The sequence below is a fragment of the Plectropomus leopardus genome, chromosome 11 (assembly GCF_008729295.1).
Source record: "Plectropomus leopardus isolate mb chromosome 11, YSFRI_Pleo_2.0, whole genome shotgun sequence".
Taxonomy (NCBI): Eukaryota; Metazoa; Chordata; class Actinopteri; order Perciformes; family Serranidae; genus Plectropomus; species Plectropomus leopardus.
This window is the reverse complement of record NC_056473.1, coordinates 2,007,330-2,032,212: the sequence shown is the minus strand read 5'-3', so window position 1 is coordinate 2,032,212 and position 24,883 is coordinate 2,007,330. Positions and strand designations below refer to the sequence as shown.

The window sequence follows — 24,883 nt, the reverse complement described above, 5'->3', positions numbered from 1 at the left end:
AGAACCACAGGGGCCAGGAACCCACCTGGACTCCTGGCAACTGCACAGGACTGGCAGCTGTCTGTCGATCTGGAGAAACAGCTTAAGTTCCCCCAGCACATTGTTGCAACCACCCTGAGGCCATCCTCCTGGTTTCAGAGGAGATGAAGAACATCATCCTGATGGAGCTGACAGTGCCGTGGGAGGACCGTCTGGAAGAGGCCCACGAGAGAAAGAGGACCAAATATAAAGAGCTGGTCATCGACTGCTGCAAGCAGGGCTGGAAGGCGAAGTGTATGCCCATCGAGGTTGGCTGCAGAGAGTTTGCGGGGCAGTCACTCTACAAAAGGAGAAGAGTCATTAAGAACATCACAGAGGAAGCAGAGAAAGCCTCGAGATGGCTCTGGATTAGGAGAGGAGATCCATGGGGGTAGTAAATGCCACCTGAACACAAGCCAGGTTTGATCACCCAGGGCTGGGTCGCCTGGGCGAGGGTGTCTGATGTTGAAAGACCCGAAACACCCCAGGACCCCAGGTTACATCACTGATGATGTGTTCAGGAGCATCCAAGAGATGTATGCTATCAATCACTGGTCTCTCTTCAATATTATGGAACTAGTTGACACACAGCTTGTGGTGCTAAAAACGCAGAAAAAGAAATAAAATAAAAAAATTGAAAAACTTAACAGCAGTGTCTCTCTGCAGAAACCATGACCAGGGTTCTCATGATAATCCACAGACCTTGGTGTGAGCAGTTTGATGTAGGAACTATTTTTTTTCTTTTCTACAGAAATACACAACAGTATCACAGTGCAGTAGGAAGCGTGGATCGACTCATGGACAAGAGCTTGTGCTCATTACAGCAGGATATTTAAACACTAATGTCCCCCTTTGCTGAGCGCTAATGTTAGCTAACAGTGGATACATGCTTCCTTATGCGCAGTGATACGGTTGGCGGGTATAGTACAGTGGAAAGAAAATAGTTCCTAAATGAAACTGCTTTCAGTAAGTACCGTGGATTTTTCAATGTAGTTTTTCAATATATTGTTTGGCACTTTGAGCATCAAAATCCGTGTGCAATCGAGTTCCATTATATTGGAGAGAAGGCAGATATCTCTACAGCCAATATCTCCAACACTCTGCAACTTACACCAAAACAAAATAGATTGACAAATAGCGCTGTAGGTGAAAGAAAAAATATGTTGTTGTTTTTTTATTGGGGTTACTGTCCCTTTAACCCCTTGAAACTCAGCAAATTGGCTTGATTTTATTAAAAACATGGGAAGGAGGCAATGGGCGATCAAAGGAAAATGACAAAAAGTTAGTAAAAGTACAAGAAAATGAAATTAAATTAGTAATAAATAAATACATAGATGAAGAAGAAAATAAAGTTAGGAAAAAATAAATATATAAAAAGTCCACAACATCATTTTAAATTTGTAATTATGAACATTATTAATCTTTTTTCCGTAGCTCCTCTCTTTTTTCCTTAGACATTTTTCCCTAGCTTTTTAAAAAAATAATTTTCTAAATTTACCTTTTTCCTGCAGTTTGTGGAACACTTTTACTAAGTTGCTCATTGCCATTTTCCCCCCATGTTTTCAAAATAAATAAAAGCAAATTCTTAGGGTTCAAAGGTTAAAACTCTTGTGAAGGCGCCTGAAAGCAGCACAAGAAAAGTGTTTGAAAAGCTTAATCCCTGTATGTGAGAAGTTTCATTTCCACAGTAGCACATGTATCATCCATGCTATACACTTTGTGGAATTGCAAAACCGATCTAAACTCAGAATACAGGTCTTACGTTACAGGTCTTGCATATCAAAACATTTGACAACCTGACAGTGTCTGCATTATTAAGCCTTGACAGTGACGCATACTTAGAAGAGCAACATTTTCAGTCTTATAAAGAGGTATATAATCACGGACAGGAGTAGGGTGACAGTGTTTTAACAGGGGACCACAGGTTAGCTTTGTACGTAATGCCCAATGTATGTAAAGTCCTGTTAAAAAGTATAAAGCAGCACACTCTTGCAGCCTTTATAGTAAATAGGCCTTATCAGCAGCTGAGGTTAGCTACACTCATAGGAATGTGTAAATGATGCCATCTTGGTCTGTGTCAGAGTCAGAGTTTGTTGACATGATGTGTGTAATTGAAAAAATGTGCAGACTCTGGCTGGTGTGTAAGCTTGCTAAATCTCTTTTGTTAGGTGATGACTAAGAATTTGGCATGCTCCTAAAGCTCTGTCAGTCAACACTGTTGTGATGGAGGGGAATGTTCCCACCAAAGCCTGCAACAATAAAGTACGCTCAGCTCTCTTGTAGATCCAAACATTCTGCCTGCTTTCAGATTCACACTCAAGGTGTGCACTCATGAGCAGCCAGATGGGAGATTTAGGCTCAAATCGGTTGTGTTTTCTCATCTGACTGGCTTAAGCTGGATTTTTTTTAGTTTGCACTTTAAGTCAAGTCAAGTCAAGTCAATTTTATTTATAGAGCCCATTATCACAAAACATGGTTTGCCTCAGAGGGCCTTACAGTGTACGACATCCCTCTGCCCTTAGACCCTCACATCACCGAAGGAAAAACTCCCAAAAAAGAACCCCTGTAACGGGGGACAAAAGGGAAGAAACCTCAGGAAGAGCGGTAGAGGATGATGAGGGATCCCTCTTCCAGGACGGACAGACAAGCAATAGATGTCGTAAATAACAAATGAAATACATGGCAAAAAAGGAAAGAGAAAGAGAGGGGGGGGGGGGGGGGGGGGGGCACAGCAATAATAGAAACAGATGCATGTCATATTACAATAACGGTAGTTGTGAAATTATTAATTGCACTCTATGGACACCTCCCTATCAGCATATGCATGAGACTGTTATCATCAACCTCAACATCATCAAAGTCAAGATCACAACATCGGCGCAACCAGGACCAGACCAAAATCAGGGCGAGCAGGGGGCACAGTATCAGTACAGCCACAGCACGAGCACAACCAAAGGCAGGGTCGCAGCATCAGCACAGCTATCACCACGGTCAGGCACAGTCAAGGTTACGGCCAGGATCAAGGAAAACTAGGAAACAAGGGAGCAGGAATGCTCCCGAGAGGCAACAGGATTTATAACTGCTTTCATAAATCTACATCTTAGTTGGCTGATTGTGGGAATTTCTTCATATTCTCTCCACCCTTAATTAGCACAATCATGCATCATATGAACGGAAATCTGTCCTGTTATCCAGTGATTCATGATACATGCATGCAACCAACACATGTTGAAGTTGGCACCTTGCACATAGATAAGGCACTTTGCACCATGCACTTTATGCCACACAGTTTATATTGCTGTGGTTTCTGCAACTTTGTCCTCTCTAAGAGTTGTTGGTTTGTTTTATTTCTTATTTTTTCCTTTTTCTTTCCTTCTTGACATTTCTGTTGTCTTTTACCTGCCAAGGGACTACAGATTTAAATTAGCAGTCCTAAGAACTCCAGCATATTTTCATTTGGCTTTTATATTAGGAGTTGACAGATTATTGTCCAGGTCAATTACTGGGGCCGATATTTGGCATTTTGCAGATTATCTGTATCGGCACTTTATTTTAATGATCACCAATAAAACTAATTAATTTACTTTGTAAAACCTAAGGGAGGTAATTTTATTTATTCATTTTTTATTTAAAATTTTCACTTGACTTAATTTAAAAAAAAAAGTTGCAGGGAACTTGTTGTATATGATGTTGAACATTTCAGCTTTGATTGAACATTTGCTAAAGGCATTTTAACAAAGTTTTGTGCTGGAGTTTGTTATACTACAAATTCTAAATATTAAAGATAAGATTTTGATTTTTATAGTAAATGCATATCAAATCCAAGTATCGGTTATTGGTCTCATTAACTACTAATAATCGGTATCAGTATTGGCGCTGAAAAACTTATTTCAGTTGCTTCCTTTTTTATATTGATATTCATTACTATGCCATGTCTCTTTTAAATACATATTAAATTAAATTTACACCAAGTTTGTGCAAATAGTCTTGAGAGTTTGTGCTGCCGAAGTAATAGGTGGCCCTGTTCTTGTGTATATGTACTGATTGGATGTATAGACACAGTGAAAACACACAGTGGAGATGCTATTAGCCTAACTCCAGTGGAATTCGCATGCTTGCCATCCAAAGTCTGCTTGTACTCCTTCCAAAAAGGTAGCTCTTATTCCAAATGTAAAATTGTCTCTAATTAGTTGGGTGAAATAAAACCAGCAGGGATTTACTCATAAACAGCCCTGATTGAGAATCACTACCCATACTGAGTAGTTTAGTATTCTTTACCCACATCTACCTGAGGCACACAATAAAAAGCCTCATCAGTCAGACTGCCATCAGTTTAAAGCTCCGCACCAATTTGCTGCAGCGAGCTGTTGTGTTTCTGGCCCACTGTTTTCACTTTGGCTCGGCCTTACTCACTGTATCTTTTTCCGAGTGAGAGCCCAGAGCAAACTTACGTCAACTATGTTCTGGAAACGTTTACAAAAGAGGGCTGTGTGGCTTGCTTGGCAACACATCTACAAATCCTTAATTATATAAATTCCCTGCCTGGTGGACTCTTGGTAGATTTCAGTGGGCTGTGGCATATTACCGTTCTGGAAGTGCATAAGGATGCAGAGTGAATGAGAGGATAGAGGGGTATTGTCTCGGTTTGTCCATGCAGGCAGAATGGCAGGACTCAAGCCATGCTGGAATGTAGCTCTGCAACAACCATCGCCACTGCCCTAAAAGGACGTGAAGTGCCTGCCTCATGAACACTTAGGGGCGGGGCACTCCCACCATCCATCACAGCATGTTAGGATAATCTTGGATTTGAGGGAAAATTCAAAGTAATGAGCCATCATAGTGTTTTTGTAACCTTTGCTGCTGGCATTTAACCACAGAGCCATGAATACTCAGATTCATGAGGTCCTGAGATGTGACATAATACTGTCAAGCTTAGACTGAAGGCACACTGCATGAAACCTTAAAGGGATAGTTCAGTTTTTTTATAGTGGGGTTGTAAAAGGTACTCTATAGTCAGTATATTACATACAGAAGATGTCAGTCAGCGGGCCCCCAGTTCAGAGAAGCAGACTGGAGTCCGACATGGAATCTAAGCAATCCTCTGCTGTGGACCAGGGTCGGCAACAAAACATACTTTAGCCAAAAAAGGTCCAACCTAAAAAACTCAATATCTGTTTAAGTTTAGAATATATAACATGTATAATATTTCCTCTGCTTCACCTTAATGTCAGACAGTGATGTCCAACAGAAAAATGAAGCAGTTTGTGGCTCCCTTCAAAGCCAGACTCCATTTAGAAAAACACTCAGTACATTTACATGATGTTTAAAAAAAGTCAAATTATTGTTAGTCCATCTAAAACTGGACTTTTAAAATACATGTAAACATGTTAGTCTGGAATCAGATTAAATCAGATTTCTTGAAATCGGACTAACACACCCAGATAATTTGATTGAAGGTCAAGTTATTCCGTCATGTAAATACCTCATTCGGATTTTAACTGGACTTGGTGTTCTGCATGTGCTCCTAGTAACCTCGTCGGCCTCCCTTAGTGGTTAGGGTTATGGACTGTTTGTTACTTATGAGGGGTGCTGCAAAATGGGTCAAGCCTAAAAAAACGTGTTTAAAAAAAGTTAAGCACTGAGGAGAGACTTGTGTTTTGAATTTTGGCATAGGGAAGGACATGCACTCTAAAATGATGGTATTTTCTTTTTATTTAAAAAAAAAATCATGCCCCACCCCCCCTTTTTCTTTTTTTTTTGAGTCTGGTGTTTTTGATAGAAAAGCTGTAAGGGTTGCTACAGCAAGGTAAAGTGTTATAATATTCTAAATATAGCGCAGGCTACACTTAACTGATGTAAATATTTTTAAGGTGGCTTAAAACTAATCAATGAAGGCAGTTTGCTCAACATTGTTTTATTATATGTACGTGACACTGTGGTTTTTTCCCAGAAGTTATTGTAAATAAACAGTTATGATTGTGATTCAATCTCTATCAAAGACTCTTTAAATAATGTAAATTTATTGCAGCAAGCTGAAAGGGGGCATATCTCCTCCTGTAGCTGTGCATGTAAATGTACTGAGTGATTTAGTATCGCTGAACACAGGAGCTGCCAGTCCACGGCTGCCTCCATTAGTTAGCTTGTTTGTGTTATTGGTGTTAATAGTCACACTAACCGCAAATTTAAAATGTCTGGTTTTATCAACGGAGTCTGTTGGCTTTGATGAAAGCATAGATGGGGAAATTAAGCTGTTAAAAGCCCAAACAGGCTGTATGACGAAAAGGTAATGTGGTAAAAATATTCTCAATACTTTTTTGGGTGGCTAAAATACATTTTGTTGCTGACCCACATCCACAGCAGCACATTGCTTAGCTTCTGTATCAGACTCCAGTCTGCTTCTCCAAATCTGGGGCGTGCTTACTGACATGTTCTCCATGCAAGACAAGGATAATTACAGCCTCACTTCAAAAGGTCCAAACTATACCTTTAAATCAAATGGTACGCTGTTACAAATTGCCTTCATCCGTTTTTTACATAGGTGAATTGTTGTTCAGACGGCCACTCTGCACAGCGTGGATGTCTGCAGAAGGGATTTCCTGTTCTGCTGTGTAGAAAACAATGTAGCCAGAGATTGACTGCAGAGCTGAATTAAATTATAAGTCCATTAGATGTTTTGAAGCTGTTTGCAGAACAGCCTGATGGGATCCAGAGTCCTTACAATGGTTAATGCAGCTGTCATCTCATCTTCTCTCCCCACCATGTTGCTCTATGGAAGCCCGTGCAAACCCATAGTGCAGTTAAGTGTGACAGGAAGTGACTTTGGTCTGAGTGACTTGGTAGCAACAACACATGTACAGATGACTGACCAATTTTTAAAGATGTTGAATTTTGGTGGATACTGCAAGAGCATCCCCTTATTTGGACACTTTAAAATGAGAGAACACACTGTAAGAGTTATTTGTCAGCGTTTAATTACATAATGCACCTTATGTAATTTCCAGCCACCCAGTTCAACCAAATGGGGGCAGTTTTTCAACCTTTAAATGTTGGTCTGCTACTGTGTTAATACAACCATAATTTATAGTCATCAGTCATAAATAACGGAATTTGTAACTGACAGCAGAGCAACCATACAGCTGGTCAAAATAAGGGTGCTGTCTTAAGATTTTCACATGTGGCGTTTGTGTAGAATTTATAGCTTACTGAGCTCAGTTTTAGCAGAGCCACAGTAACAAGAAAACAGTCACATCACGTCATCTGAGAAGTTTATCATGAACTGTAAGCCCACAGTTTGTGTTGTCATTAGTTACACTGAAGATATGTTTCAGTCAATAGCAAATGTTGCTATTGACTGAAATGTTACTTAACATTCTAAAAGAAACGTTGGGAGTTAAGTATCAAACTGCATCTTTTTACTCTCCAGGAGCTGTCTCCAGCAATGGAAAGCCACACCAATATTAAATCTAGTTTTGCTTCTTCATACATCCCTTCTGATCTTGCTGCGGAATGTTGCTTCTCTCCAGGAGCTGCTTGTGATGGAGATAACGGTCATTTTTCTGGAGCTTCTGCCTTCATTGTGTTTCTCATACACTAAGTAATTTACTGAGACTGTAACTTGTACGCTGTATCCATTGACTCCAGCTAGCTTAGCTTCTTCCTCCTCTCCTGCAGCTCACTAGAAGCTACAGAGACTCACTATAGCCTCTCAGGTCAGGATGTTTTATTACAGAAGGGACAGCCTGTCCCTGGCTGCTTGGACATAATGTCAAAGGTGTGACTTCTTCACACTCTGATGATAGGGTTAGTTCATTTTTTTAATGTTTTAAACTAAAATTATGTCCACACAGTGAGGGGGTTATGCGCAGAGTAACCCTCAGTCCTAGAGGAGACGATTAAGAGACTTAAAAGGATGCGACTGAAAACAATTAAAGGGGCAATGTGAAAGCTTTCCTTAATATAGTCTGCATTGAACAAGGCTCCAGCTGGAGGCATCAGCCAAAAGTCCCCACCACTCTGTTTGAGTTTGGCTCCAGACCAAGCAGTTACTTCTGTAATGTAAAACAGGCTTATTGTCATGAAGAAGCAGGCTTATGGGTATATACTGTGCACTCATCATACTCTAAATAAAAAGTGTTATTAGAGAGGATTTTTGAATTAAAACATCTGTAATTGTGTTTTAGTGATCTTGCTCAAGTACACAGCAGAATGATTAAACACAGCGTATGTTCTCTAATCATTACTCTGCCCTGCTGCCTTATATAGCAGGCTGAACTGGGCACTGTCTTTATGTTTCCACCTCTGACAGTGTCACCATTTGTCGTTTCTGCTCTATAGGGTCTATAGGAGACAGAGCAGACACAAGGAGGCCTTAAGCCAGTGTGAGAAGTCCCTGCAGCGGCTGGAGGACTGTGGAAAGCCAGAAAAGACATGCTCTGTCTATAGGGACATGGCTGCCATAGAGCAGGGCAAAGGTCATTTAGATCGAGCCATAGAGCATCTCTCCAAGGCAAGCATGGCACATCACTCACACACCCTACACATCTCTTAAACACAACATATATAAACACACAAGGACTTGTTGAGTTACTGCCAGACTTTGTTGTTAGGTAATGTTCCCACACCTCTTATTTGGTGATATGATATCTGTCTTATTTCTTGGGGGGGTTTCTGCCAGGCTCATGCCATTGCTGTGAGTCACAGTTCAGGGGAGCTGGAAGAGGCACAGATCTCCCACAGCCTTGCCCTCATGCTCTCTGCTGCCGCCACAGAGCCCCATCACAATGGTGAGTTTATTCTCAAACACAGGCGAGGCCTGAGCGACATGCAACAAGGGTTAATTAGGACTTGAATCTTCCACTGTCTTTCTGTATTTGGAATTCTTTAAGATGGTGTTATGGAAACCAGGCATTTAATAGCCTCATTGAAGAAATGTCCAAGTTCAGTCATGTTAGTATGATCCACACACGTCAATTATCGCAAGGTTCCATGGTAGCCATACAGGTGGAGAAAAAATCGATACAGAATAGTATCGCAATATTTTTTCTGTGGTGATATTGTGTCAATACACAGACACCAAGGTGACATGTATTTTATTGTTTTTTGACAAGGTATATACAGTGTCACACAGATGGAAGCATCTTTCAATGTCTACATTTCTTATTAGACCAGGCATACACATTGTAGAATTCATTGTGGGAATTTAACAATAGTTACATTTGTATAAAACCTATTCCACCCCAAACACACCCTTGTGCCAAGGGAAAAAATAAAAGTAGATATAAAAATATATATATAAAAAAAAAAACAGGGGAGAATTGCAAGTTGATCAAAATTAACCAGTAGAGGGCCCCAGACTTTGTAGAATTTTTTCGATGTTCTTCATTCTAAAAGAAATCTCCTTCAAGCTATCAAGTTTGCAAAAGCAATTACATTTCCCTTGTTGCTGGATATTACTATATTGTTGTTCACTTGTGCTCCAAATACGGAAAATTATAGGGTTAGGTTGTAGCACCACACCAAAAGCCTCATTTAAAATTTTAAATATTGATGTCCTGAACTCTCTCAATTTGGAACATGACCAAAACATGTAAACCAAATCTGTTCTAGCAGCTCCACAACGATCTCACATCTCATCTAATTCTGGGTATATTTTGGCCAGCCTAATCTTATTATAGTGAACGCAGTGTAAAACTTTAAACCGGAATCAAATTTAGGCATGCACACAAAGAGGAACCATTCACCAGTCTCAGAGCTCTGTCCCATTTAACGTCTGATATATCTGCCTCTAATTCTTCTTCCCATTTTGTCCTGATGTTGTCTAATGATATATTGTTAAATGACATAATAATGACATAATTGAATTATATAAGTCAGACCCTTCAAAGTTAAAGAGGTCTGAAGTATGAAGTCTAAGTTTGAATGCTCAGGTAATTGAGGAAATGATGAGTTATGTGTTTGGATGAACAGTGGAAAAAAGTTTCAAACATGCCAGAGGTGGAAAACAAATAAAAGAAATATGAATATTAGAGAAATATTAGACAACAAAGGTAAAGACAGTAAAAGCACATTAAAGAAATAACAGCAACAGTATGCAATTAAAAAAAAAAAAGAAGGTGGAATTAATTAAAAACAAGAGCACAGAAATGGGTCTTGAGCTGCTTCTTAAAACTATCTACAGAAGCTGATTCTCTTATTTGTATGGGCAGTATGTTGGAGGCCATTGGTGCATTAAAACAGAACACTGCTTTTTGTTATTAATTTTCGGTACATAAATCAGGCCAGAGGACCTGAGAGATTGGTTTGGAACATATTCAGACAAGCAGTCATATAGGCAAGAGGGTGCTAAACTATGCAGTGCTTTAAAAACAAGTAAATAATTTCAAAACTGTTAACATTAAAATAAATTATAAACTTTTGGTCGCCTACTAGAATAATAATCACTCCACTCTCCTTGATACAGTTTGTTGCATTAAATATTACTGAAGTGAGATGAACAGACTGAAAACTCAAGTCATGTAATTGCTATACTTCGCAATAATACTGTATCCTGTCTTGTGTATTGTGAAAACGTTGTATTGTGGGTGATTCCCACCACAAGTAGCTCTGTAAAACACCATATGTTTCTGTGATTTTTTCCAGTCATTGTCCTAATTTATATTAATCTGCATTATATGTGTGTTGTTTCTCCATGCTCGTGCAGAATCTGCAGGTCACTACTTTGAGCAGAGTCTGAGTGTATACAAAAGCTCTGCAGGTCCACAGGATCCGGCCTTTCTTGCAGCCCAGGATGATTTCTGTCATTTCCTCCTCCTCAATGGCCAGCAAGAGGTTAAACACATACACTTACACTTGAAAGAACAGACAGACAGTGCCACTACAGTGATTTCCTTCAGGCAAAGAGTATCATAGACAGTTTTGAAACCCGCAGCAGATTTTCATTATCCACACACTTTTTGTGAAGAGAGCAGCACCATGGAAACACCTTCAGAGTTTGTTGTTGTCAGGGGATTTATTCCACCTGCTAAACAGGGTGTGGCTCTCACCACCAGAGATTATTTACCTGTTTTGTGCTGCTGCAGAGATGTGTGGAGATCCAGAGAGCTTCTCTCGCTCCAAAGAGGTCTGCTTTTGGTGACCTGAGCGCTGAGGTCTCAGACACCCTCCAGCTGATCGGAAGTGTGGACATGAGTGAGGGCAGGATGAAGCAGGCACACAGGACCATGACAAAGGTGATCAGAAGCTACACAACACAAACATGACAACTCATGTATCTCTTGGCTACAACCTTTAAGTGCATACTAGAAATGCTGGACAGGGGAGAACGTGATACCGACCCTGCCAAAGTATTTGGGTGGGTTTAATAAAAGGCCAGGAGTCAGCAGGCGTGTCCATCTACACCAGTGAAAGGAGAGATCAAAATATACACACAAAGAGTCCCTGTCATATTGAGACCAGCTATTTCCACCATCCTCCCTAAAGCTCAGCACTATCAGAGGCACATGCTAATCTTGGAAGGGTGCAGTGTTCAGAGCAGCCCTCCCTGGTGTAAAATATCACACACAGTGACTTTGTATTTCCTCAGTCTAGATGGAGCCTGACAGATGGGCAACACAACTTTAGGAGGGAGAATGGCAGTTTGCTAACTGCTCAATTAAAGGGACACTAGGTGGGTTTCCATTAAACCTCAAACTGCGCAAATAGAAGTTGTGACTATAAAATTAGCCTAATGGAAACATCAATTTAGAAAAATAATGGCTAAAAAGTTTTTATGCTCACATAAGGTACAGGGTAGATTATTAGTCATTTTTAAACCATGTTTAAAAACTATGTTTTAAAAAATGTAATTACAGTTTGTCCTGAAATCCTGCTACATCATGAGGTGGTATTTCAGGTGGTATTTTGCAAAACTGCAATGGAAACACTTTTTTGGCTTGTCTAGGTCACATGATGCTATGGCTGTGTGCTTGTCAGTAGGAACTGTCTCCCCATGATGCAGCAGGAGCTACAAGAGCTGTTACTGGATCATCCGGAAGTTTTGAATCCACAATTCCTCTGTGAAATCGTGGACTATCACCTCCCAGAAAGCCTTCTCATGTGGTCGCTCCCACATAAAAGAGGCTTGCCTTTCCATTATGGCTCCATAACACGTCTACATGTCCTTAGATTAGAAATAATGAAGGCTAGTTCGGCTGCTGCAATAGAAATAAAGCTGCTACTGTTTTGAACATCAATCGTCATGCTCCTTGGAATGTTATCACCAGAGAAGAAGTCACATGACATCACTCAGTGGAAACGCAGTCATCTCGCCATTTTGAAACTTCACTAAAGTTTTGCGCAAATCTTTAATGGAAACCCGCCTGCTGACTCTAATCAGTGAAGCATGTCATTACGTCCTTTAAAACAAAAGTGACATTTCTGTTTTTCAACACAAATGCATGAAATAAACCCAATCATTTTAGTGAATTCAATCATCCTCTATAGCTGTTTTAATATTATTCCTTATGTAATGTTGTTCACATACAGTGACTGCACGTTTGCCGCATGAGCTCAGCTCTGCCGCCCATCAAACATACTAAAATATACCAGTAAAAGGGGGTTTCTTCATACTAGTAATAACATGGCTGTAAGTAAAGGAGCGCGGTTGCTATGTTGTTTTGTTTTGACATCTAAGGGGCAGAGGGGGTGCAGGTCTCCCTCTGCACTGTCAGGGCACATCAGGGCTCACTCTCTCTACACCATGTAACCTTTCAGAAGCTCCCTGACACAGAGCAGATATGTCAGGACATTTTTTTTCCTGTCATCATGACACCATCTGCACTCTGACTGAGTGACTTTTGTTTTTCCAAAGGAAACCTGGCTCACACAGAACACACACAACATACAATCTACTAAAAAAAACACAAAGAACAATGGCACACACACACAGACATACACTCTACATTTCCTCCTTCTTCTGTGGTGCTGCTGAAAAAAAGGCCTTCCATTACATCAACCTTAGCAACAGTGAAAACATCCATGAGGCCAGATGGATCTGTTCCAGGTTACAGAGTGTTTTTACTCTCCCTGGTGAGCAGGGAAAGTTTTAGCTCCCTCTTTCCCTCCTTCAACAAAGTTCTCTACATGTTTTATTTATGACATTATCAGAATTAGAGGCAGGCTTTTATCATGTCTGTTGCATAACTGTATGTGTGCACGTGCTGTGTTATCATATACACATGTTTCTGGTTAAAACTTTCTGGATTTTATTAAATTAAGCAATGTTCTCTGATGTCATAGAATTAAGCAGTCACTGCTTAATTCTCTCATTTGATTGGACCAAACTTAATGTAGAGTGGAAAACTACTCAGGCTGCATCTTAAATATGTTGAGTTAATTAACTCAGATTCCTGGGTTGTTGATTTTGTCCTCATTTAAATCTAGCAAGATTCCCCTTGTTGACCCGACACTGAGTGGTGAGCACAGGTGTTATCTAAACCTTGGGTTGCAACAGAGGTTATTTTGGGATGTTTAGTGCATTCACGTGTTGCTAGGAAGTGTTTATTCCCCTCTGCGTTGCACCTCTCAGCTTTCATTGACCACTCACTATGCTGTCTTTCTTTTTTTTTTTCACTTAGTTTTTTATTGTTGATTTCTACATCCATATATTTGCATATACAAACCTTACATGTACAACCCACATTCAAAACAATACAAAAATATGAAATACATGTTTGGGAGTCACATCACCAGCAGTTCATCTTTTGTCTTAGTGCCTTAATCTATATCTGTTGTTTCTGTCTGTCGTCTTTGTCGCTGTTTTTGGCTTTGAATAGTGTCCATTTCTCCCACTTTTCTTCCATCTGTGCTTGTTGTAGTCTCAGGCGATATGTCAGTCTTTCCATTGTGTGGATTTCTTCTACAATCTCAATCCACTGGTCCTGACTGGGAGGGTCCACTTTACCCCAATTCCTCGTAATAGCTTTCTTACTTGCTATCAACAGTATTTTGATCAAATACTTATCCCTTACTCTTATAGTCTCTTTAATAGAATTAAAATTACAGAAATATAGCACCATGTAGCTCATAGGAATATCATACTCCAGAATCTTTTGTATAGTTTTGTGTACGATTTCCCAAAACTTCTGTACTTTATGACATTTCCAAAATATGTGTGAGTGGTCTGTATCTACTGCTCCACATTTCCTCCAACATGATGAGTCTGTGCCCTTAAACTTGTTCTTGACCTTAGGTGTAATAAAAAAACGGATCAAATTTTTCCAGGAAAATTTCCTCCATATCCGTGAATTGGTGGATGTCTGATGATTTTTCCACATATCTTGCCAATCCTCACCTGAAATTTTCACGTTAAACTCTGATTCCCATTTTGCTTTTATATACTTATGCTGTCTTTCTTTTGATTTTGAATTTTAGTGCCTGGAGATCCAGAGTTTGTTGTACGGTCCTCAGCACAAGAAGACAAAAGCTACACAAAAAGCTGTGGACATGCTGGCCCGGTAAATGTTGACTTATGTTTGCCAATAATTAATATGTACTTTATATTTTCTTTATCTTGATTCTTCTGTTGATACGTTAAATCTTTTTTTTTTTAAGTAATAGTATAGTTAAATATTTTAAATATGTTTTGCAGGGCACCAGAGGTGGCTGAGAGACAGAGGCAAGGTACAAGGAAAACAAAAAATCTCACGCTTTCAGCTCTACCATCCAGTGGCAATGATGGAAACTCAATGTCTGACTCTTGACATGTTCTTTTTTTTTGTTTGTCAGTACAATAATCTTACAGGTTTTTATCAATAACTATTTTTAATGAAGTTTATATAAAAAAGGCTGCTACTACTGCTGAAAATTAGCTCCAATTGCACTAATCATGTCCACGTCATGTTATACTGAATGAAATATACTGGCTAAGCTTTGAAGAGATACTCAGAAAACATACTCCCAGTTGGTTTAAATCATGTTACGATATTAATCTATTTACAAAGAAGGGCTGAAACCTTTTTCACCAAAGCATTAATGTTTAATTGATATCATTTTGTCAGTTAAAGCAATGTTGTTGGACTATCCATGGTGACAAACACTTACTGAACATTTGACTCATTAAACAGTCTTCATACATCAATGCATGTCCTGTATGCTGTCATGCACATTTTTAATGCTATGAAATGGCACATTATATCCAGATTACACTGTGTACATATTGTTTACTGACAGTTACATAACAGAGATTCCTTTTTAAAAGAGACAGTTCACGCCCAAATCAAAAATACAATTTTTTTTCTCTCTCCTGTAGTGCTATTAATCAGTCTAGATTGTGTCGATTTGAGCTGCTGGGTGTTGGAGATCCAATATGATGGAACTCTATGGCACTCGGCTTGTAGTGCTCAAAACGCCAAAAAAACAACTAAAGAACAATCTATTGATAACTAAAGGTAAGAGGAAATGTATTTTGGATTTTGGGGTGAACTGTCCCTTTAAGCCACAATTTAAGTGCACTGATGTAATAGTGTTTTCTTTAGATTACTTTAATTTGCAGGTGAGAATTTATGGAAATATGTTGTATTGGGGCACTTGAAAGCACAAGTGTTTTTGATTAGGTTTCATTTGGAAGATTTCTAACAGGAGCATACTTATAAAAGCATGGCATTCATGCTAAACATTGCATTTCTGCACATTAATTCAACATGTTAGTGCCAAGAAGCCAATCTGTGAAGACAATACTCAATAGCAACAAAGTGTATATTTTGCAGCCATTTAAAAAAATGTGAAAGGCATGTAGCCAGACTGTAATCATAATGGACCGTGTCTGCTTCTGCAACTAGTACACAACACAACAAACCCTAATGAACAGTCAATTCCACTAAGCTGATGATCCAAAAATAGTCACGGTCATGGACATACTTGTATGTGCGAGCAAAGGTGATTCCCTCAAGCCAACGCTGTGATAACGAACAAACATTTCTAAGCAAAAAGGCGTCCAGAAAAGACTTAAGGTACATCAAAACCACATGATTATATTTTCTTTACCAACTCTACAACTGAATCTTTGTAATTCAATGTAAGGTATACTGTGCAGGATTTTCCTAAATAATATTTTAAAAATGCATAGACTCATATTAAAGTAATTCCTCTGCCTGTATTTTCTTCTTATTTTGCCGTTTTCTGGAAGTTCCTGGTGAGACTGAGACTTAATTAAACAGTTGCAACCAGGTGCCTTCATAAAAAAGCTACAAAAACTGGGCACATAGCGCCAAGAGAGCACAAATACAGCATGGCGAAATGGCAAGCAGTTAGCTTTCACTTCACTGGAAATGCACTCCACACAAACACTATTCTTTACTATTTTTTATTTTCAGCTCCCTTAACATCCATCCATCCATGGATGGATGGATGGTTCTGACATATCGTGTAACTCGGTTTTGGTTGTATAATTGGCAAGTCTTTTTTTAGTTCAAACTATGTGTAATGTGCCACTAGTTTTGAGTAAAGTTAAATAATCTGAAAATAACTGAACTTGTAAGTTACTTAACAACCACTTATAAGTGCCACATTTACTTTCACTACACTTTGCTTTCAGCATTCAAAACTTGCAAAGTTTCTTAAGACAATTACCATCTTTGCCCACTCCCACTGTACTATCCTCAGCTACAAGCTTCACTACATTCTGTACACATCTGCTTTAAATCAACTACTGTGTTCCAGGATGCAGTATATACTAAAATAATTCCATTTGGCCGTGCCCAAGTCAAAAGAAAAATGAAAGCCCCAATCTGCAAACAGTCCACAGCACCTCATAACTCCAGCTGGCATAAGTAGGCTTGCAATAGAATCAACAATATGGCAGACACTTGATGTGATGGTTGGTGTGATGGGGTGGTGTAAGCTGCAGAATGGGCTGTTTGAGATGCACAGCACAAGTTAGTACAAAAATAGAAAAATCTAGAGAGAATAAAGAAGCCTCTTTGAAGATAAACAGCAAGCTGTAAAAAGGTTAACACATAGCAGCGCAACACTCCATCTGTATCAACCAGCATCGAAATTTGCTACAATACGTACATGTTACAATCTCAACTTAAACTAGCCGATATTAGTTAGTATTGTAATAGTAGCACTGCCACAGTTAATACCAGAAAAATATGTGTTAATTCGGTCAATTGGGTGGCACATTCTGCAAAATCTATTAGGTATATTTTTGCAAAGCTTGCAGTGTTATTACATTGTCTGCAAACAGCATTAATGCCATGTGTGCAGCTGCGTTAGAACAACCTCTGTAATGTGCACCTCAACAAGTAACATTGGCAAACACTCTGAAAATATTTCAGACAGAATTCTTTCCTAATCGTCCGTCAGGCTTTCAAGGTAAATTGTTGCAACTCTTTTCTCTTGAGGAATCTTCTCTTGCTCTGAGGTCGCCTCACCATGGCTGCCCTGCACGCCCATCTGGAAGGTGAAAGACTTTTCTGACGGCCCCAGTTTTATGTGTTTCTCTGTGATTTCAGATGCAGGCTGTCCTTCGAACTCTTCACCATACGCCACATCCTCTTCTTTGGAGATGCTGTATTCCCCTCCTGCCCCACCCTGGAAGGCCTTCCCTAGATTAGATGATCTGAGAGCTGCCATGATCTGCTCCTCAGATAGATCATCATCTGCTTCCAGCAGCCCCGAGTCTTCCAGGCTTTGAGAGACGTTCAGCTCTGCCACTATAGTCATGGTACCATTGTCACTTGACTGTTGCACCTTTTTGACAGCCACATTCTGAGGACTTTCACTGCTTATTTTTGTGAGGAAAGCCAATTCTTCCTTCAGCGGACCCGACACTGAGCTCTGCAGCTTCTCCAGAGCTCCCTTCAGCTGCTCTTGGGGCTCCAGAGAGTCCTCTCTCAGGAACTCCAGCACTGACTCCTGCACTACAGGGGAAACACGAACCTCTTCTTCAATGATGCACTCTGGGAAACTCTCCTTGACAAATGAGCTATCACCTGGCGTGAACTTGTATTCATCACCTTCCTCTACAATCACTCCTTTTGGGAGAGGACTTTCATCTTGATAATACCGCTCATCTGACAGGTCATCTACGATACCATAATGACCGTATGAAGTGATGCCGCCGCCCTCCTCGGATTCAGAGAGATTACCATCTGGTGTGGAGACAAAATACTCCTCGGTCTCTTGGTCATGGGAGAAATAGGAAGATTCACTCTCTCTAGAAACCTCTTGAACTTGCACAGATCTGCCTTTGTCACCATCTGCATCTGTCATGGAGGGTTTCATGGCATCACCATCACCACTCTGAACTGGAGAGCTTTGAGGGACATTTTCTAGCTCCTCAATTTGGAAATATGTTGTGGAGGGCTCATAAAAACTGGATCTAGACTTCTGCTCAACCTCAAGCTCCTCATCACTGTAAGACTCTACAGGTTCCGCAATGATTTCCACATTGACAGATTTATTTTGCAAGTTTTCGCTTCCCTGCAGGCCACTTAGCAGGTTCTTGATCATGCTTGCTGTTGCTGTGTCCTTGATGTCTTCCAGGGACACCGTCTTAACCCCTTGGCTCAACAGTTCATCCAGTGCAAAGTCCTCAGAAACATCCAGCTGTTCCTCCACTTTGGACTCCAACACAATCTGTGTCTTAGTCGTTCCATCCTCTTGCTCACTTTTCTCCACATGATACCTTACCTTCGAATCTCCAGAGGAGCAAACCTTCGCTTCCAAACCAGCTGGTTTCATCACCTTCTCAATGATCTCCTCTACAGACACAGAATCTAATATATTTTTCTCACTTCGGCTTAGCATAGACTCTGTTTTCCCTTTATCTTTCAACTCGCCTCCATAATCACCTTTATCATCTGACACTTGCTTTTTGCTTTCTGTCTCGGTTTTGGTGCTCAGGCTCATCATTGGTGGTGACACCACTCTCACTGATTTGGTCTCAGTTGTGGTGGACTTGATGGGACTGGCTTGCTTCTCTACCTGAGAGACCTGTTTGATTTTCACAATTTTCTCCTCAGATGCAGTTTTCTGTGCATGTTGTCTCATTTGGTCTTCACTCTGGCCTGTTGGTTGATCTTTGGTGGGGGTGGTAGCCGGGGCAGAGGCGGCGGCCCGAGCTTTGGTAAATGAGATCATGTCCCTTCTGGCTGCAGGACTCTGATGCCGAGCAACTGAAATAGGGATGACCCTAGAGGGACTTATGGAACCGGAGGGAGGCACAGGGGATCTTCTCAGGTTTGAAGTCGATGGTGTGTACCTGATACCCACATGTTGTCTGGTGGTTAAGGTAGAAGCTCTTGGAGTGTAAGGCTGGGCGGGCATCCTGATGTCTGAGTCAGATAATTAATTAGCATTAATATTTAGAAAGATGCTTAAAGGAAGTTACACATTTTCAAATATGCTTGTACACTTTCTTGGAGAAAGGTAGAGAAAAAAAAGATCAATACCACTCATATCTGTTCAGATAATATGAACCCTGAGCCAGTAGATGTTTAGCATATCTTAGCATGTAGATTGGAATGGGGAGTAACTGCCAGCCCAGCCTGGTCTCACTACTGAGATACTGCGAGCTTTCAACCAGCTCCAATGTAAACCCATCGACATTATTATTAGATCAGAGCAACAGACGTCATATAAAGAGCAAGAGCGTCTTCTTAGGGTGGGTAGATGGGGAGGCACATGGGTCCAATAAGCACAGGACTTTGACCCAGGAGACCCATGTTTGTGTCCAGTGTGAAACTAAAAGTCAACTTTTACCTATTCTGTCTTGTCGGTCGAGTCGCACAATGTAGCTAACGTCATCCACGATTTTTCCTAATCCCAATCAAGTAGTTTTGCTTTCTGAATCTAACCACTGACCCCTGCTTCAAGATAAGATAGATACAGTGCAAAAGGCTGCCTCTGACATCATTATGTCCAAGCGTCAAAATATATATAAGTAGGGATGAGATCACTTTGGCCAGCCATCGACAAGCATCACCTTAAGTTCGTTCATTGTTTAAAAGAAAAAAAAAAAGTAAAAATAACATGTTGTGATTTTACAGGTGGTAATGTGCCAGGCAACCAGTGAAGAATCCAGGAAGTCACTGCTCTAGGACAAGATATAGTTTGGCACATAACCTCCTTTAAAACCACAAATTATTGTTTTTACACACAAAAATGGGAGCGGTATTGATCTTACAAATTTCTCATGTGATCAGCACACTAACAATATTAAACCTTTGTAAATACAGTACCTATTATTCTCTCTCTTTGATGTGGAGTCCCCCTCCTATGAGCACTTTGGAGATCCAGTTTCTCACCTTCCAGGAGAGCCCTGAACAAACGAAACACAGGACAAAATACAAAATGAAGACATGGCCAAAGAAGTCATTATAAATTCCTGGTTATTTTCCCAATTAAATATAATTCTTTTTACCATAAATAGAAAAAAAGAACAAAGACAAATACCTGACAAGACAGTGGACATCATTCAGCTCTGCCATCTCAACCCGCTCAAACTAAACGCAACAGGCTTACAAGACAGTATGAACCCAGGACCTGGCCATATAAGGTGGCAATCATCAAAAACATAACAAGCCACGGTAATGTAATAAAGACCTTGTAATAATTAGCTTTAGCAGCTCACCTCTCCTTGGCCATGCTTCAACAAACACCCAACAGCAAACCAACGTGTCTCATAAAGGAACAACCTCTCTGAAGAGTGCCTCCTGAAAGACTGACCTAAAAATAAGTTACAAAGCAGGGCTGTCTACACGTCCTCACACATCACAAGGCAAAAGCTGACTCATGACACACACAAAAACATGTTGCTGCCGCGTCTGCCAGAAAATATTTTGTCTATTCCAAAACTTCAAAACAAGCCAGATGTGCCAGCAGAGAACCTGCCATATAGAGGCACACTGGAGTAGACAGTCTTCTCAAGAACTTCCAGGGAATTGGCTTAGTATCAATAAAAGTTCAGTATCCTTCAAAAAATCTTCAACAACTAATGAAGACTGTAAAGATTTCCTGTGATGAGGTGAGATGTTATAATGTTATCCCCCCAGAAAATGGACATTGTGTCTTCAAACATGAGAATGCAGTATGTTTATAAACTGCTTTATAAATAACTTTGCCTTCCAGTAAAAATAGTCTGTTAGTCTGTGACCGTGATGATCTGGTTATGTTGGGAGCATGAAGACCAGACATGCCATGCTGTCACTGGATGTGAAATACCAGATAAAATGATCATAAACACTTAAAAAAGTTTAAACTAAAATACATGTGCAGGGTGTGTAACATTTCTAAGATAGTTAATGTGAGCTACTACTTTTTGTTTATCGAAGTGAAGTTCAGATGAATTAGTGCAAAGACCAGCAGCTGATTTATTTTGTCTTAAATAAAATCACTAATCAAGCTAATAAAGAATAACTTCAATCAGTGAAATGCTGGCTTGACAACTAATCTCTTCTTGAAAGCATGAAAATATCACTGAAAAGAGAGAATGTAGCTTATCAAATTTCTCTTTCTTCATTCACAAAAAAAGCTTATTTCTGAAAGCCAGACATTCCTGAGTGTGCAGGCTTTAGTTGGCTCAGGCATGATTGATAGCTGAGACTCCTCAGCTCTGATTGGTTGATTTCATTTACATGCAGTAAGGCCTTTGGAAGCACTACAAGGCAATAGAGTAGGCAGAGAGAGGAATATGATATTTTTTCTCACATTATCTGTCTCATAAAAAGCTGTGTGAATACAGTGACAGTTTCGGCATCTATGACAAAAATTCTTCATTTATAAAGGTTACCAACTACAGCTTTAGATCACGCTTACAAAAAGTGTAGAGGAAAAAAAGCCTTTTGTGGTACCAAAAAACCATGTGTAGGCCTTATTTCACTGGAGATATTTTGACATGTCACAGTAGGAAAAGCACAGGTGTAAATGATCAAATAAAAAGGGGCTGGATTCCATTTAACTGCTCAGGTTTCAAGATCCTGTTGCACCATCATGCTTTACAGGGACACTTGAATGGAATGGACTCATTGTTACCATTATTAGTTTACATAAGGGCTGCACAAAATGCAGAAGTCATGATTATAGTGGGAATGGTATCATTTGCATTTAATTTTGCACTGTAAAAAAAAAAACATTGATTGATTGAGTGATAGGGCCTGTACCAAACAAACATGTTCCCTTACATCTGGCTTAAGATCTGAAGGCCAGGACATCTCTGTATTACCACAATACTTCATTTTAATGGCAAGATTATCTTTATCAAAACCTTGCAGCCCCTGCTATTTGGATATTGTACTTGGCCATGTTGCAGTTTAATATTACTTTTAATTGTGACCTAGTTAACACTTGTGCTATTCATACTATGACAAGTTAAAGTGTCTACTGTGAAAAGGTCTATTCTACTCAAATTGATGGTTTAAAAAAATGTGTTTTGGTTGAGCAACTGCCAAAATGAATAAGGTCCTCACCTGTAGCCAGCCACCTCCATGCCCAGATCCATCTTAACCTGGAGAAGGTGCTGATGCTCCCGCATCTTTTCTGCAACAGCGTCAGCCATCATGTTCCTCTCGTGCTCCAGCTGCTCAATAATCATCTGGAGGAGAAAAAAAAATAGATTTCACTTTGCACATAGTTTAATTTTATAAGTGTGTCCATTTGGGTATTGTATTATTTGTGTATTCCTGCAATTTAACAAAAAAATCTGTAACAATTCTGCTCCCTTGTTAAACATTAACTGGCAAAGTGTGTGACCACATTTTATTTTACTGCAGCCTGCAGTGTCGTTAACTTTGTAAATTTGTCAACATCATATGTGATCCCACTGCAGAGTGCACTAATCATTTTGGACCACTTTATCTGGTGATGACTTTTGTAATTTGTGCCTTTTCCAATAATATCTGTGATCCTTTTAACAGATGCCATTCTCAAACCTAAACCGTAAGAAATGTGTTTGTGTCCCAACGTTACAGATATCCCTGCAGTCAGTATGTAGTCATCTGTAACAGACTGACCTGCTTAGGGCTCCATCTTTAGGAGGCTAATAAGGATTTGTCAGTCTGACAGCTAATTGGTTTAAGTGGCTGGTGTACTTGAGCAGCTACGGAGTACTGAGGAAGTAGAATACTCAAGCTATTCAATCCTTTTACACTTTGGTCAAATGTTGCACGCAAGATCCCACGCCTTTAAAAATTAAGGGAACACAATCTTGTCAGGAACAACTCAGTGTTGGTCATCGTGTCATTACATTAATGTCAGAGCCCGTATCCACTGCATGTGTATATTTTTGAGACAGGCTGAAGCTCAAGTCATTATATTTGTTACTGTTTGAAATTTCAGCGTAGACAGAGATGATGTAAGAAATACTGAGACAACTGCTTAGGCGTTATAGTCAGTTTGATCAGCACCAGCCAGTTGAGAGCTGCAGCTGCATCAGCGCCTTTAAACACAGTGGGTGTGGCAGGGACAAGAGGGAGTAGCCTCCCCCTCTCTCATGGCTCAGTGTGATAGAGGAGAGGTTATTCAGACAGTTTATTCTGAAAATTACATCATATTTATAGCATGTATTTTGGGACTCTTAGAAGTAGAAATAAATCTCCTTATATCTGGCTTCACACCAGCCTCTCTGAAATATAAATCTGAGGTGTCCTTTAACCCTTTAAAACCTGAAAAAATTGTATCATTCCTTTCATAAACATGAGATTTTTTTAAGGGCCAAAAATTAGCAAGAATTTAGTAAAAATAAATAAATAAAATAATAATTCAATTTAAAAAATTTATAATTAAAACAATTAAAAATTTGATATTTTTTTTCTAATTTTCAAATACACCTCCCCTCTTTTTTCAAACCAATTTTTATGTATATTTTTGTCTCTTTTGACTTATCTCTTGCAGTTTGCGGGACATTACTTGCCCAGTTGTCCATTTCCTTTTATCACTGTGTTTTACAAAGAAATCAAACCAACTTGCTGAGGTTACAAAGGGTTAATGGTCTTATCCTCACCTGATATTCACTGAAGTCCACCCGGAATTTCTCCTGCATGTGCACAGCTCTTTTTCCAGACGGAACTGAATCTGTCCTTGTTTTTCCGCCTCTGTGTGTAATTTGTCCAACTCTGACGCGTACAGCATCTTCTCCCTCTGCAGATCGCTCAGTCTCGCCTGGTCCGCTTTGATCGCCTGCTCCATTTCCTCCACCTTCACCTGGTACATTTCAAGAGTCTCGATCCATCCTTCGGAAACTCCGCGGGCGTACTCCTGCACCTCCTCCATAGTGGCCACCGGAGGCCCGCGGTAAGTTTGCGTGATTATGGGCACCACCCGGGACTCCACCTGACGCAGGAGGCGCTCCTTTCTTGCCTGTGCGCATCTACCATACATTTGTACTCGTTTTCCAGTTGGATAAATCGCTGCTGGAGCTCCTCGTTGGTCTTGTGCGCGACGTGGAGCTCCTTCTCGTAGCTCTTGATGTCGCCGCTGATGTCCCGGCACACCTCCGTCTGCTCGCTGCACAGAGACCGGACCATCTGCAACTCCCGCCATAGCTTCTCCCTCTCCATCTCAGCCTGGGACTTCTCAAACGACAGCTGCCCGATCATCCTCCTCAGGTCCCGCATCTCACCCAGGTACTTGGGCTCCCATCCCGCCGTCCTCGCTTGTCTGAGTTTGTTTATCTGAGCGATTAGCTGCGCGTTTTCCTGCTCCAGCTGCTTGGTCCTGGACAGATACTGGGCCAGTCTGCTGTTGAGCTGCTGCAGCTGCTGCTTCTCGCTCTCAAAAGTTCTCTTGAAAGATAACATCGTGGCATCGAATTAGAAAAAGTGAGTTTTTAAAAAATGCCCTGCCTATGTTTTACTTAAGGAGACAGTTTGTCCTGCTGTCATTGGCG

General features: G+C 40.2%; 2 protein-coding genes across 3 annotated transcripts in view; one reads left to right on the top strand and one right to left on the bottom strand.

Moving 5' to 3' along the window:
- The window catches only part of ttc23 (tetratricopeptide repeat domain 23), a 23,590-nt gene extending 8,159 nt beyond the window's left edge, over positions 1–15,431 (top strand). For both annotated transcript variants that reach the window (XM_042496910.1, XM_042496911.1), the window contains exons 6-11: positions 8,353–8,524; positions 8,693–8,801; positions 10,718–10,845; positions 11,097–11,246; positions 14,428–14,510; positions 14,645–15,431. In XM_042496910.1, coding sequence (XP_042352844.1) covers positions 8,353–8,524; positions 8,693–8,801; positions 10,718–10,845; positions 11,097–11,246; positions 14,428–14,510; positions 14,645–14,756 — 754 coding nt within the window. In that variant the 3' untranslated portion in view covers positions 14,757–15,431. The remainder of the gene's footprint in view (positions 1–8,352; positions 8,525–8,692; positions 8,802–10,717; positions 10,846–11,096; positions 11,247–14,427; positions 14,511–14,644) is intronic.
- Positions 15,010–24,883, bottom strand: LOC121950792 (synemin-like). The gene is given in 6 exon segments (XM_042496901.1): positions 15,010–19,334; positions 20,241–20,320; positions 22,467–22,591; positions 23,999–24,042; positions 24,045–24,347; positions 24,350–24,883. Coding segments are annotated over 6 exon segments (2,985 nt in total). The 5' UTR covers positions 24,795–24,883; the 3' UTR covers positions 15,010–17,346.